The 14,538-nt window shown below is 44.2% G+C and overlaps 1 protein-coding gene across 1 annotated transcript; it reads right to left on the bottom strand.

The window, feature by feature from the left end:
• Positions 1 to 560: 560 nt before the first annotated feature.
• DHX8 (DEAH-box helicase 8) lies at positions 561 to 14,448 on the bottom strand. The gene is made up of 23 exons (XM_040087348.2): positions 14,311 to 14,448; positions 13,864 to 13,949; positions 13,195 to 13,267; positions 12,763 to 12,848; positions 12,050 to 12,159; positions 11,646 to 11,957; positions 11,227 to 11,371; positions 10,559 to 10,762; positions 10,172 to 10,259; positions 9,748 to 9,845; positions 9,095 to 9,242; positions 8,598 to 8,779; positions 8,007 to 8,201; positions 7,641 to 7,826; positions 6,954 to 7,164; positions 6,448 to 6,629; positions 5,631 to 5,771; positions 5,213 to 5,368; positions 4,292 to 4,429; positions 3,757 to 3,885; positions 2,725 to 2,921; positions 2,409 to 2,588; positions 561 to 1,940 (listed from the first exon to the last, which is right to left on the bottom strand). Exons 1-23 carry the CDS (start codon positions 14,420 to 14,422, stop codon positions 1,721 to 1,723), a joined length of 3,579 nt encoding a protein of 1,192 aa, XP_039943282.1. The 5' UTR covers positions 14,423 to 14,448; the 3' UTR covers positions 561 to 1,720.
• Positions 14,449 to 14,538: the final 90 nt, after the last annotated feature.

Consider the following 14,538-nt stretch of genomic DNA (forward strand, 5'->3'; position numbering starts at 1 on the left):
TGGCAACGCCCAGGGAGTCGGGGAAGGGAGAGGTAGGGAGAGGAAATTCCAAGAGAGGAAGGTCCTCAGGGAAGGGTGCCAGGCAAAGAGGGAGAGGGGTAAGAGCAAAGAGAGCGTCCAGCCCCCATGGGACCCCTTATCGGGGTCTTCAAGGTGGGCTGTGACAGGGCTTGAGCCAATGGGGTCACAGAGACCTGATGCTTCAGGGGAGGGGTACAGGTGTGGGATGAACCATACATTGGGGGGTGAGACAAAACATTCCATTTGACCTCTGGGTCTGGCTGCAGGTGACCTTCAGCTGGTCACATAACTTTTCCCAGACATCCAGTAGCCAGGACACCTCAAACATCAAAACTTACTTTCAATTCTATCTCACTTACAGGTTTCACATTCTCAGAATCTAAGCAATCATATTTATAGGGCTTTCTGGCTTCATCCTCCCCAACACTTTGGCTTTATGGTACCTGTTTCCATCTCTCTAAATTAGCTTCAAGCGTGTTTTGGAGGCACTTCCATTCCTGTCCTTTTTGCTTTGACTCTCTGACTCCAAACTTAAAAACTTGGTAATTCCCTTTAATTTTATGATGATACAACATGAGGGAAGGCTCAGGACATTTCACAACATCCCTCTGTACAGACAGGTATTTCCAATATAGCTGCTTTTCAGTGTCAAACATTCTTCCAGTTCGCTGTGTAAAACAACCAGGCAACCTAATTCTCTTCATTTCAACAATAATTTTAGCAAATGTTCCAGCTTTGGAAAAAAAAAAATAAGGTTTTTGCAGCTATGGAGTCAGATAAATTTCATCTGTTAGCAACAAAAAAAGTATTTTACAGATAGTTTGGGCATGACATAGCACACACTGGGCAGTCAACTTCTTTTTAAAATAAGAAACTGTAACACAATTTTTACAGAAACTTTAGCTGTAAGAGCTATTTAAAAAAACCAACAGCTGTGATGTCACCAAACATTCTAAGTGAAAATAAAGCACATGGCACATTGTATAAAAGGTCTAAACATTTGTAAAAACTGACATTTCCAGATGGAACAGTGCTGCAGAGGGAGTGTGGCAATTACTGGTTGATAAACCCTTCAGCACCCAGGAGATGCAGTCTCACCTGTGCCATGCTCCAAATATATTCTAGCTGGCTTTCAAGAATTTTTCCTGCCTTATCCCAAAGCCAGAGATGCCAAATATCTCACCACAGATGGCTTAAATAAAAGACAAATACTTACATTGAATGGGAAAATGTATAAACTCGGTAATGTAGAGAACAGGCTGCTCCCAAAAAGCAGTCACTGACCAAGAACGTTAAGTAGAAATAAATCCCTTTTAGCAGGGTAAAGACACAAACTATTCCAGCTTCTATCTGTCTGGTGACTCAGAACCCAGCCAGGTTGGTGAACAACCAGTTTTAAACCACTCTTTTTTTTGTGTTGCTCAGCTCAGTACCCAGACTTCTGTGTCTTAGATTTATGTCTCTTCAAAGGGAAATCACTAAAGTGCTCCAAGACCCACTTCTGAGAGGCCGCAGCGGCCCAGTGCAGCTGCAGCACATCTGGGGTGCCCCCTGAGCTCCTGCTGTGCCAAGGCTGAACCACCTGAGCACTGCCCAGGTGAGCCTCATGGGGATGTCTGCCTCCCAGGACACTGGCACCGGTGCCAAAGTCCCGGCGCCACAAACACGAGAGCAGCCAGAGTCCCGCAGGGAGCCGAGCTCATCGCCGCCGGAACGCGCGCGAGATCCTCCAGGCGTTGGGCTCCTCGTAGCGGTTGTAGAGGGGCTCCAGGCGCTGCTGCTTCTTCTGCTTGCTCAGCTTGGTTGGGTCAGAGACCTTGAAGAAAGCTGGGGCAAACTCCACCAGCCAGCGAGGGTCGATGGTCGTCACCTCCCGCATGTATTCCTTGGTGGTCAGCACCAGCTCGTGATACACCACCCTGTGAAAAGGGACAGCAGCAGCTCTGGAAATCAGGGTTTTTTCAAACAAGAAGCGGCAAGACAAGGGCTGGAGTAGCTAAGCTTGCTCCTTTTAAGCTCTAGTGCATCCAGAAGAGCTATCCCTATATTCCCCCTCCAAATTCACAACCACTCTTCAGCACAGAATTCCTTCACCCCATTTTAAACAATGCTCTCTCCCTCTTCGACACTCATCCACAAAAAAACCCACGCAACTGCAAACTTCAGGCCTAGCCTTGGCTCCAAAAGTCAGTCTCATCCCCACACACGCACTAAGTTTAGCAGCAGAAAGAGACAAAAGTAGGCTTGAAACTTTTCTCATTCTGCTCATTGCTAAGGAATCAGCAGCCTCTGCTCAGATCTGTACTCCACAAACAGCACACACCACGACTTTCTGTGCTACAAAGCCTGAGGAGAAAGAGGAAATTCCATGCTATTGCTTTCCTTACCATTCAGGCTGCCTGTTGAAGAGAGCACTGGATGGGTGGATGTAGACAACCTGCTGGTCAATGAGTGTCCGATATCCTTCCTGGGGATCCTTCTTTGCTGCATTTCGGAAGAAGCCACTGCAAATTGCCTTCTGGACCCGAACTGTTGCCTTCCCACAGGACACCACATCCAGCTTGTGTCTGCCACACAAGAGAGGAAATGATTACAGCTTTCCAGGTTTGGACTCAGCTAAGAAGATCTGTTTAGCAGATTTTCTTTAGCTATTACAATGGGAGAAGACACAAAGTCAGTACTTGTCCTCCTTGACATGCTCACCTGTCCATGATGCCCAACATCTGCTTGCGAATGTCCTGTGCCCGGCGTAAGGATCGGGCCTGGATAAAATTTTCATAGCACCAGGGATTTGAAAACTTATTGTTCTTCCAGGAATTGTACACAGCCAGCAGCGTGAGGTGATCACCTTCTGTTTGATGGAACTTGGCTTTCTTTTGATCAGCAAGTGCTTGTTTATCCTGACACATAAAACATACATCAATCAGATATCTACATCAGAGAGAAAATCCCTGCACAATACAAATGACAGAGGCTCCCTGTCATTCACAGCATGATGTTTTAAAGCTATCGTGGAACAGAGTAAGACAACACAAAATGTTTTGTTCAATTTCAGTTCCTATTTTTGAAAGGACACATCAAAATAAATGGTTCACTTACACTTCAGGAAGCATATGCACATGCTGCACTAACTGGTTTTCTTACTGCTCTACAAATAACTTCAGTCTCTCATCAAGAGATGTGCTGAAGCAGTAGGTTTGAGCCTGGGGATTCACACACCTCTCCCCACTTCTCCATTCAGCACATAAAACATTAATCACACACTGCAGTTACACAGATCAAAACAGAAGTTAACAGACTACCCTGCAGAAGAAGTAATGGATCCAAAACCCGATTCCAGCACAGGAGAGCCGGCTGCTTACTGACTTAAAAGAAAGCAGCACAGGATAGAGGTGCTGTGAGGAAATACTTTCTGTGTATCTGGAAATGCAAAGGCAATCTGAACTCCAGAGCTGGGACTGACTTGGTTTTGGCTTTATGTTTGTTGGGAAATGCAAGAGTGATTGTAAGACTTCTCCCTTCTACCTTCCCATCAGCAAACAAACTACCAACAGCACAGCTACAGGCCCTTAAATGAAAAGGAACATTTCATTTCTCAGAGAGGTAATGCACAAACTAATATTCTGACCAAATCATCGGTTCCTTTTGGCAAATATGCTCACTCTTAACCCCTGAGGCATTCACACCAAACCCAGCCAGACTGTAACACTGCTGCCTCTCGGCTCAGTTCCTCACCTTGGGCCTGTAGAACACATTCTGCACAGACAGCATGGAGACAATCGTCAGCATCTCCTCGCTGCAGCCCAGATGCACAGACATGATCAACATCTTACACAGCATGGGCTCCAAGGGGAATTCTGCCATCTGCAAGAAATGTGTTTCAGGGCATTCAGTGAAAAATCCTGAGTCTTCTCAGTGCAAGAGAAAGCAATGCTCTTTCTTCTTCAAAGAGATTTTCTTGACCCAGAATAACTTTACTCAACATCAAGCGAATTCTGTCTGTACTCACTATCATACGAATATCCTAATATTTACAGGAAGTTTTTAGACATTAATAAATGAAAACTTATGAGTAAGAAGAAACACCAATTGCTTCTTAAAAAGCAGAAGGTATGTAACTGTGGTAAATGAAAAGCTACCAAAAAACCACAAGAGAGTGACAGCAAAAGGAAACCAACAATGCTAGGAAAGGCCTGCCCTGACTGTTCTCAAGTCACCCGCTGAACGTTGGCAGCCCAGGCAGTGGTAAGAGGGATTTCATTTTGCCTACCCTGCGCCCAAGTCGAGTGAGCAGCCCCTCATCATCCAGAGCTCCCAGGGTGTAGAGCTGCTCCATGGCAGTTATGAGAGTTTCCATGGGGGGCGCATCCATGAAGTCAAAGGACAGCAAATCGTTGATGCCCATAGCCTGGGAAGGATTGGAGAAAAGCCAAGTTAAAACACTGAGAAGGAAGACAACAAACTCCAGCCAGAGATCTAACACCAAACAGCGAGGCACTACAAAACTTTAGACAACCCTAGCCTCATGTCCTTATCCTGACTGCAGGTGCAGCCATGAATACAGAGCTGCCTTCCTGCACTTGAGATAATGAGCACTGGCCCATGGCATTCCTGCACCACTCAGCTTTCTGGTCTGTTCCACACATCCCTCAAGCAAGATGATTCAGCTGAGGAGAAACAAAAGCTAAATGTTGCTTTTGAAGACTTCCTGTCTTGTAACACAGTGTGGCCTGACAGATCCACAGTACATTCCCAAAAAGGGGAACAGCAGCAGCTGCCCCAGCTGTGACTGGGTTAATCCAGCCCACAGACTTCCAGAGGGATGGTACACACTTAGACATGCCCAAGACTGCAGCTCTAAACCCACTCTAAAACAATGTGTGCCATCTGTTAACAATATAAATGTACCCTACACAGGAAATGCTACTGCTCTCGAGATTTCTCTTTCTCCTGTTCCTGTAACTAATGTTCTGTGCAGCTGAAACTCGTAATTTAGCTGGATATCCAACAGAATAACCCTCAACAGAAAAACACAGGAGCAAGCCCAGTGCCTGACAATTGCTTTTGTTGAAATCACCCTTCCAAAATAGCTCTGTTCACTAGAAGGATCTGAAATTACAGCACTACTTCCCAAGACTCAAAGGCAGAGAGCCATTTATTGAAACACTTACCAAGCTGGTGAAATACCTACCTTCAGGGAGAGCACTGTACTGGCCAGATTTGTTCTCTGGATTTCAGGCACATTGGTGGTTAACATCTCATCCCTATATGCACGTTCTGTGTATAACCTGTAGCATTTTCCTGGGCCTGTTCTCCCAGCCCTTCCTGCACGCTGCTTGGCTTGAGCCTAAAGATAACAAAGGCATCTCAGCTACAAACTGGAACAGGTGAAAACAAGTAAAGTAACTCACATTTTACTTGTAGTGACAGAAAGGCTTTCAGTACAACACAGGGAAGGATGTATTCTGTAGGCACAGCCTCGAGGAGCCTCATGAAGCTTTCAAAAATGTGGTTTCATCGTTGAAAGCCTCATTTTGCTCACATGTGCCTGGATGCCACACTGGCGAGACACACAACAGAACAGGGAGAGCAAAACACAGAATATCTACCTGGGAAATGGGTGTCACCACCAGCTGGTCAATTCCTGTCTTGGAGTTATAAACTTTCTGCTTCACAAAGCCAGGATCAACCACATAATATATTCCATCAATAGTCAAAGATGTCTCTGCAATGTTGGTGGCAATGACAACCTGCCAATGAGAGTTTGAGTCAGCACCAGCTCTGTGTCAGGCTGCCAACCCACCCCACCACTCAACTCCACGGATATAACGTGAGCAGTTTGTTATAAATGCAACCACTGTCACTTAATGTTGAAAGAAGTGTGTTCACAGGGAAGAGGAGATGTTATCTACAAAGATGGGCGTGTTTTAAGAATCTGCCTTTGTTTAAAGTTTGGGCAAAAAGGGTAAAAAAGCGTGATAAAATCCACAACTAAAAGCAAGAGAGCTTGTAAGCAGACTGCACTGACTTCAGGGAGATGTTTTACCTAGCATTCAGACACAGCATGTACTTAGAGAAAAATCTTCCTGAGAATGTATCCCTAGATATTCCCTAGCTGCTTGGTAGGAAATTGACCTCCATCCTACAGGAACCGCATTTAGATTTTAGATTTTTTGATTAACTGCAGTTAATATCCTTTAAAGACAGCATTAAAATAACACACCAAGAATATTCCACACAGAGGTTTGTTACACCAGATGTGTTTAGTGTTTTCAAAGGCTTAGATAACTTGATATGTATACAACCAAAGATATGCTCTAAGCTGCAATCATATTTTCTCCAAAAACTGTATTCTTTCAGCAGTGTAATACACCCCACTAGTAAAATGTAACAGCAGAAGATGAAAGAGCACATAGATGAAATTACCTTTCTGCTCCCTGGTGGGGCTGGGTCAAAGATCCTGGTCTGCATTTCACTGGGCAAAGCTGAATATACTGGAAGGATAATTAACTCTGGAACATCAGGTCCCAGAGATTTCATCCTCTCATAGAGGATTTCACAGGCAGTGTCAATCTCTTCCTGGCCAGTTAGAAAGACCAAAATGTCACCTGCACAGGAAGTAAATTAAAACATTCACAGAATCAGTTCTGTTTAGTACAACTCCTGCATCACCACATTTCCATTCCTCCTATCTTTTTCAGTGATGAGGATCCCCAACTTCTACTAAGCCCTGAGCAGTAACTCTTAGCCAGAGGCAACAGACTTCAGTCTTTCACCCAACTTTTTTAGCATTTTAGTTACTGTATTTGCAAACAAGAAAGAAGAGTCCTGACAGCATTTTGCTCACATTACTAACGTGATCCATGACTTACAGAAAGACCTTGTTCAGAGGTCTTTAAATCACCAATAACCCAAGACCATTCTCTACTCACCTGGTGGCTCTGTTAAATGGATCTGCATCACTGTAATCAGACTGGCATCCAAATAATCTGTCTCTGGCTCTTTCGTGTACAGAATTTCTACTGGGTAGGTTCTGCCAGGAATTGTGAAGATTGGTGCTTCATAGAAATACTGAGAGAATTTCACAGCATCCAGAGTTGCTGATGTCACTATCAACTTCATGTCCTGCCGTTTCTGCACTGTCTGCAGGAAGACAAAGTTCTCAAGTCATTTACTGCCTTTGGAGCTATAGAAATATGGCACATGACTGAAGTTAGATAAATGCAAGATGTTTAACAAGGTGTTCAAGGTGAGGAGAGGGGCAGCTCATCCCAGCACCTGAATTTCAGAAAATTGACCACTGAGGTCCTGTTTGAAACCTCCCTTAGCAACATTATCACAAGAAAGCCTTTGGCAGAGAAGGATGAGCAAAGCAAGAACACTCCCCTGTTCATCCACCATTATCAACATCCAGGATGGCAAATTCTCATCGCTTCTGCTGCATTTTGCTTGCTCTGCCTTCACACAGAGGCTCATTTCACCAAGATTCAGACCATAAACCTTTAAGAGCATTTGCTCTTGAAGCACACGTATGAACCTGTGTGACCTTAACTTCGCTTTTCACCTCTCCTACCCACACAGAGAACACTGAAAGCTGTAAAAATCCAGTGCTGCATTACCTTCTTTAGGAGTCCAAAGAGTACATCTGTATGTATGGTCCTCTCATGGGCCTCATCCAGCATGATAATGGCATACTGGGTCAGATCTGGGTCTATCAGGCACTCTCTCAGTAACATGCCATCTGTCATGTATTTGATGACAGTCTCAGGGCTGGTGCAGTCCTCAAACCGAATGGTGTAGCCAACCTGGAGTTGCACAGAAATGGAAGTTACACAATTATCAGCCTCATTAATTCGCAGTCTGATTATTCCACAAACTTCACTTTACAGCCTACAGGGGAACAGACACATGGACACACAAGAAAACTAGCTCCACTACTGATTTTTCCTACTTTTCCTCACGCTTGTTTCAACATGGAAATTTACCTCTTGTCCCAAGCAGCAACCGAATTCCTCTGATACTCTCTTTGCAACAGACATTGCAGCCACTCTGCGAGGCTGAGTACATCCAATCTTTCCTCTTGAGGTATATCCTGCCTCAGCCAGGTATTGGGTAATCTGGGTTGTTTTCCCAGATCCTGTCTCTCCAATAACAATCAGAATCTGGTTGTCATGCACAGCCTAGAAAAGGTCAGAAAATGTATTCTTGTCAAAATCTTTAAAAAATCGAAACAAACCAAACAAGAACAGCATGGGCTATCTGGGACTACACTGAGAAGCTCTTGCCTTTGCTTCAATTGACCCAGACTAAAAATCATGTAAGAATTCCTACTGATCAAGTCAGCTTGACTTGTTTAACTGCTCACCTCACTTATCCCTTGCTCACGTGATCTTAGTATCAATTTTGACTTACATCAATAAATATCTGGAACTTCACTGAAGTATACAGAATGTATAATATTTTAAAATTCATATTGTGAACTAAAGTTCTGCACTTATAAGTCAAAAAGCTAAACCAAGACTATTTATTTTAAATCACTGCTTGCCCAAACCCAAATGCCTTTTCAAGAGTCTTACTTGTATCAGCTGCTCCTTCAATCTGAAGATCGGGAGACTCTCTCTCTGTTCAATGATGGAAAGCTGTGTCTTCTTACCATAAGAAGCTTTGTTGCCACCAAATGCATGTTTCTTCCACTCTGGGATATCATTTGGCATCATCCCAATGCCTCTCATGTTTGCAGCTATTTGTCTTCCATCCACTGGAAAGGGAAGGATTTCATCATTACATCCAGATTCAGAGCACAGACCCTGATGATCCTGCTCCAACTGCTCCATCATCCAGGCCTTCTATTCTGTGTGTTTAAATGGTTTTTAAGTCCCTACATGTATACCCCCACTATTACAGGCTATACACCTGTACACTTCCCTTTCCATTCCTATTTCCATTTCAGTGGAAAAGCATTTTTTCTTTGACTCGCTTTTGAAGCGTGGCAGACAAACACAGTACCAGGACATTTCTCCTGGGTTGCTAAAGGAGCACAAAAATGGCACAGTTTACCTGTGCTCAGACATACCATCAGGGAGAGGATCCACCCAGTGTGTGTTGAGGCCCATGGGGATGGAATCCATCTCTGCTTCTCTCTGGGCTTGTTTAAGCTCTCGCCTCTCTTTAGCTAAAGCACTTTGCATCATCGCAGCCTGGGACAAGGAACCATCTGGATTCTGGAGAGCAAGAAGAAAAAACTTCAAGCACTACCATTCCTTCACCTTCAACTATCCTTCTGTTGTCACTGTCCTTTAGAAGAATTTTCTAAAAATGCTTTAAACATGTTAAATTTTGGTTATTAGATTTCCAGGATATTTCCATCAGGCCAGCCTGACGAATTTTCATCGTCATAACTAATATGGAGCATCCTCACACTGCAGTCAGAAGGATTGTGGGCACAACCAATGAAAAGTATTTCCTTCTACTTTGAAAAGATAAGGAAATGCAGAACAGAGAAATTTTGTATTAACACACCTATGTAAAATGGCATTTCAGTTCCATTATTCCACTTCACAGTCACTGGTTAAATTAGAACCCAGCTTTATTTGGAAGGAGCTTCAGTTCAGTGGTTATGTTTTTCAGGCCTCACATTAATGTGCAGGTGGGAAACTGGTTGTTAAATTCCTAAACATTTATTTCATTTAATCAAGTACGTTGGTTTTAGCCCTGGAAATCTCTTACCTTTACTATTTTAATGGGACTCATATCCATGCTCTGTTTAGTGTGACCTCGAAGAAATGGTGGCTCTTCTTCAACAAGCTCAATCTCAAGATCCTCATCTAAAATTCACAAGTGACAATTGTTACAGAAAAGTTAAACATCTTTCAGGTATATAAAAGTGCCTCTCCGAATAATGCTTCCTGTGAAATCTTGATTATGAGGTACTTAAGAGTTTTAGAACTGAAAACACTGCAAATAAAAATGCACAGACAGGGCACATCCAAGTGCCACTAAAAGTACAGCCAGAGGAACCCTGGCTCCAAATGTACAACATGACAGCAAACTGTGAGATGCTTTATAGTTCTATCATCAGTATCTTTTTGAATCAAAATTCATCCAGAAAGACAAGGAATTTACAACAGTAAGACTACTGGGAAATAATTACCTTCTTCATCATCAACTTTAGGAAGAATCCCAGTCTCCTCATCAAAGTCAGGAAACTCTTCCTTGGAAAGCACATTAGCTGCAATCATCTGTGAACAGAATGAATGCAACGTGAATAAGTGCCCACGAAGGAACACAACTCATGCCTATGACTCAGTTCTAACCCCATTCCTGCAAAACAGGAACAAAGGAATTGTCCTGTCCCCAAACTCATCCAGCCTCTGACCCAACAGTCCTTCTGTCACTCCACCAAACCAGTCCCGAATCAGAAGACAGCAATTCAGAGTTAAGCACTAAGTTACACAATCAATGAATCCAGGAGCTGTATATCCTAGTTCATGAAACCTGCCTGCCTGACATCCCGTTTTTCCCTGAATGCAGCACACACCTGTTTGATTTCCCACTTCTCCGGGTCTGAAATGCGCGTGAGGCGTTTCCGCTCCAGGCTGTCGTCCTCCACCTCGGGGGCGTTCACCAGGGACAAGTGACTGGGTCTGTCTGGGTTCCTCATGGAGGTTTCTTCATTGATCTCTCCAACCAGGTTCCTTCTACGGTTTGGATTCAAGTCTTCCCCAGTGTCTTGATCAACATCCTACATTAGATGGATTAATTAATCAAGCAGCTCTACGCTTCTCCTCATCTATTAATTCTGGTGCTTTCGAATGCCCATTCACAGAAAATGCTGTTTTGTAGGGGTTTTTTTGGTTTTTTTCAGCTGGCAGTGCTGGGTAAGAACATCCTCACTCTGTCTTAGCAATAGTAATAATTTAGTTTAAAATTAAAAGTTTCTCTCCTACTGAAAAAGGAAGGCAAACAGCAACAGCTTGAGGTTTGCCTTGCCTCTTTGATACCATGGCAAGCCAAGAAATTGTTAAAAACACTTCATCAAAACTAAGAACCTAGAGAAAATGAGTAAAAAGTAATAGGACACTGAAATACAGAACAGTAACTCAATTTTTAACTTCCAATTGAATGGTTATGTATTAGTTTCCACCAAAAAGAGTGAAAACCAGCAAAAAGCAGCATCATTTTAAGAATTTTAACACCTCTGCATACCTTCATGCTCAGGCTGGTTTTGGATCCAGTAAAAGACAACACTTTGACTTTCACTCTTTGTCCTTTGCTCACAACATCAGCAACATTGGCGACCCGTCCTTCTCTTCGCAGCTCCGAGATGTGGACCAAGCCTTCCCAACGTTTCCTGGGAGTGAAACAGAGGGGCATGAGAGGAGCACATGATTACCGACAGCCCTTCAGATCACTCAGAATCTACATTAAAACATTTTGCTGCCAACAGATTGTGTATGTTCACAAACTGGTTTTTGGAGTGAGAATTTTTATTACCCTCCGCTGTCGAATTTATTTTTTTGAAACAGTCCTTCAAAATCTAGAATAGCTGCTGGTAGCCTCCTCACATCTTTAAGCAGAAAAGAGAACTCAGCTGAAATAGTACCAGATCAAAGACCAAAGGGTACCTCAGTCCTTCCAGCTGCACAAAGCACCCAAACTGCATTATGCTCGTGACTTTGCCGTTGTAGATGTCTCCGATGGAAGGCTCCTCAGCTGGTGGACGGTCTATGTGCTTGTCTCTCCACCTCTCATGGCTCTTTTCAAGGTACTTTTCCCGATCCTTGCGGTCCTTACTGGGACTCCAACTTCTGCTCCTCGAGCGGTATCTGGATTTTCCCCTGTTCCTGTCCCAAGTCCTGGAACGAGACCTGGAGCGAGATCTGTGCCTTCGCTTCCTGTCCCGGCTTCGGCTTCGGCTCCTCTTCCTTTTCTTGGCCCTAACAAACAAAATTTAAATCTTTGCAGTGCGTTTCCACCTCGGGCAATGAGAGCAGCCAAGAACCTTCCCCCCAGACACACAGGCACCCACCGATGGTCGCTGCCTCTCTGCTTGCCCTGCTTGTCTGCACTGGGCATCAGGGCTTCGAGCTCTTTCAGGGCATCAGCTGCCACTTTCACGTCATCTTCATCCAGCATATTCTGCAAGAACAGAAAACTGTTGCCTCTTCCTGCAAAAGGGCTGATAAAAAGCCTGTCACAAAGAATTCATCTACAGAATTATCGTCGTATGTGTATCTATTCAGAAAGAATGCTAGATTAAAAAAAAAAAAAGACCAGACTCAATATGTGATAAAGAAAAAAACTAATAAAGCGCTCTCCCTGTTTGGCCACAATATTGAGACAGTTCTGCTTTTACACAAGAGAAAGCTCAGTCTCGATGCCATAAATTATTACAGAAATACAAAATGCATGTCTCTCTTAACATCTGAATGTAGAATGTTCTTAATTAGTTTGTAACACGTCGTTACTTTGAACATTACGTAAGGAAGGCCAGGCTACAAATTTCACGTCACATCTTCCACATATTCTGCAAAACACGATCAACAAGGCAATTGCTAACAACTACTCCCTGCAGCAATGTGCAATAACGCCAGCCTTCTACCTCTTTCACATTTTGTTTCTCATAGTTCACATTTATCCATGCATTAGACAGAGAAAAAAGGTTGAAACTAAATGGGGGGCGGGGAGGAAAGGGGGAAGTTTTCACACAGTCCCAAAAGAAATCTGAAATTAGCACCTTACCCTGATGTTGGGATTGTCTGGCCTGCAAAGGGCTGGATACAATTCCCTCAACTTCTCTTTCTCTGATTTGGGTTTGACAACTGCCTCTGATTTTGAGATTAAAAAAGAAAAAAACAAAGCACAGTGAAACACAAAACTTGGAACTGCTCCAACAATTCACTCTTGATTTTTCTGTAATTGAATACAGAGCTTAACTTTCATCTGAATGCAAAGGTTAATATAGATTTTACAGAGAACCAATTCAAGGAGTACCGTATTACCTTCCTTCAAACAAAATTCTGATTATTAGTGAATACGTGAAAGACTGAAAACTCGGAGCAGCACGCTCAGAATAACACCAGCAGGACGTGTGGAGCAGCAGGATTTGCCTTACAAGACTAAAACAGTGACTGCATCAGTCTCACCCAACACGGAGCCACTGGCTGCACGTACCTTTGCTCGTGGATGGTTTTGGTGGAGGCCGCATGGTCTGTATGAGACGCAGCAAGTTACTAATGAGGGAATCCTGAAAAAAAAAGAGATCAGTAAAACGCTTCAAGAAACGACTGCAACACTTTCATCGGCAGAATGCACAAATGAGGGTTTATTCCCAGGATAAAAAACCCCCCGGTTCTGAAGATGCGGGTTGATTTTTAGAAACTATCACTGGGTTTTGTGTACGTCCTAAAAAGGCATGAGTTGAACCCAAAAATAATGATAATAATTTAAGTGACTTTTCTGCAAGTTGTTTTTAATCACCTATTTAATCCAACTACAGTTATTCCTGAAGAATCAACAAACACAGCATACAAACATCATAGGAAAACTTATGACAACACTTGCCTTCATGAAAAGTTTTTTGTTCCATATTTTGTATGCTCAACTTAACAAGAAGTAGTTCAAGCGCTCAGGAAAATGCTTTTTAAAGACTACAAAAGACTTTAAAAATATGAGGGAGGGGAGGGCAGGGGAGACAAGAATATCAGAAGCTAATTAGTATGCTAGTTTTCCAATTGAAGAAAACCAATAATAACTCCTCACAACTCACTCTTTAAAACAGAAAGCTCTATAAAATACAGCACGGCAAAAATAACACATACATAACGTTCCGGTGTCACTTACAGTGAACTCGGCGCCATTTTTCAGAAGAATTGCCTTAAACGTGTCAAACGTGGTATTTTTCTCGGCGAGACTTATCACAAACTCGGCTGCGAGGAAAAAGCATAAAAGCGAATTGAAACAAGTAAGTAAAAAGCAGTTTAAGGCCGGCACGTGGGGACAGAAGCTGCTCTGGCGGTGCCGGGACCAGCCAGGCCCCTGCGGCGGCTGCGGGCCCGGGGCAGCTTCTCCTCAGCTCCCTCCCCGGCAGCCCAGACCGAAGCGTTCCCCTCAGGCTCGCAAGTTTGTTTTTTAAAGAACAAGAATAGGTTTTAACGTCTAAATTCGAAAAGCACCTTCACAAAACGCAGCCGGCCCCACGGAAAGGGCGATTACGGCCCTCCGCAAGCTGCCCGTGGCCGGGGACGCGATGGCCCGGAGGTGCCCCAAGGCCGCGCCCGCCCCGCTTACCCAGGTCCTTGTCGTTGATGCCCAGGTGGTTGTCGAGCTCGGTGCAGACCTTGGACACCAGCGACAGGTACTCGAGCTTGGCGAGCTCCTCGGCCGCCGCCAGCTCCGCCATGGCCGCGTCCGGGGCGCGGCGGAAGCGGGGCCGTGACGGGGCCAGCGGGCGGGGCCCTGCCGGGGCCGGGCAGAGCCTCCGTGCGCTGCGAAGCCGGGCGGATCGGCACGGCCGTG

This window comes from Hirundo rustica, chromosome 27 (genome assembly GCF_015227805.2).
Source record: "Hirundo rustica isolate bHirRus1 chromosome 27, bHirRus1.pri.v3, whole genome shotgun sequence".
In the NCBI taxonomy this organism is placed as follows: domain Eukaryota; kingdom Metazoa; phylum Chordata; class Aves; order Passeriformes; family Hirundinidae; genus Hirundo; species Hirundo rustica.

What these genes read in the sequence shown, in the direction of transcription:
- DHX8 (XM_040087348.2), bottom strand. Translation starts at nt 14,422, where the DNA reads ATGGCGGAGCTGGCGGCGGCCGAGGAGCTCGCCAAGCTCGAGTACCTG. An exon ending in TGGTGACACCCATTTCCCAG is followed by an intron (nt 5,369 to 5,630) that starts GTAGATATTCTG and finishes TGTTATCTTTAG; the next exon opens with GCTCAAGCCAAGCAGCGTGC. An exon ending in ATGTTGGGCATCATGGACAG is followed by an intron (nt 2,589 to 2,724) that starts GTGAGCATGTCA and finishes CTTGTGTGGCAG; the next exon opens with ACACAAGCTGGATGTGGTGT.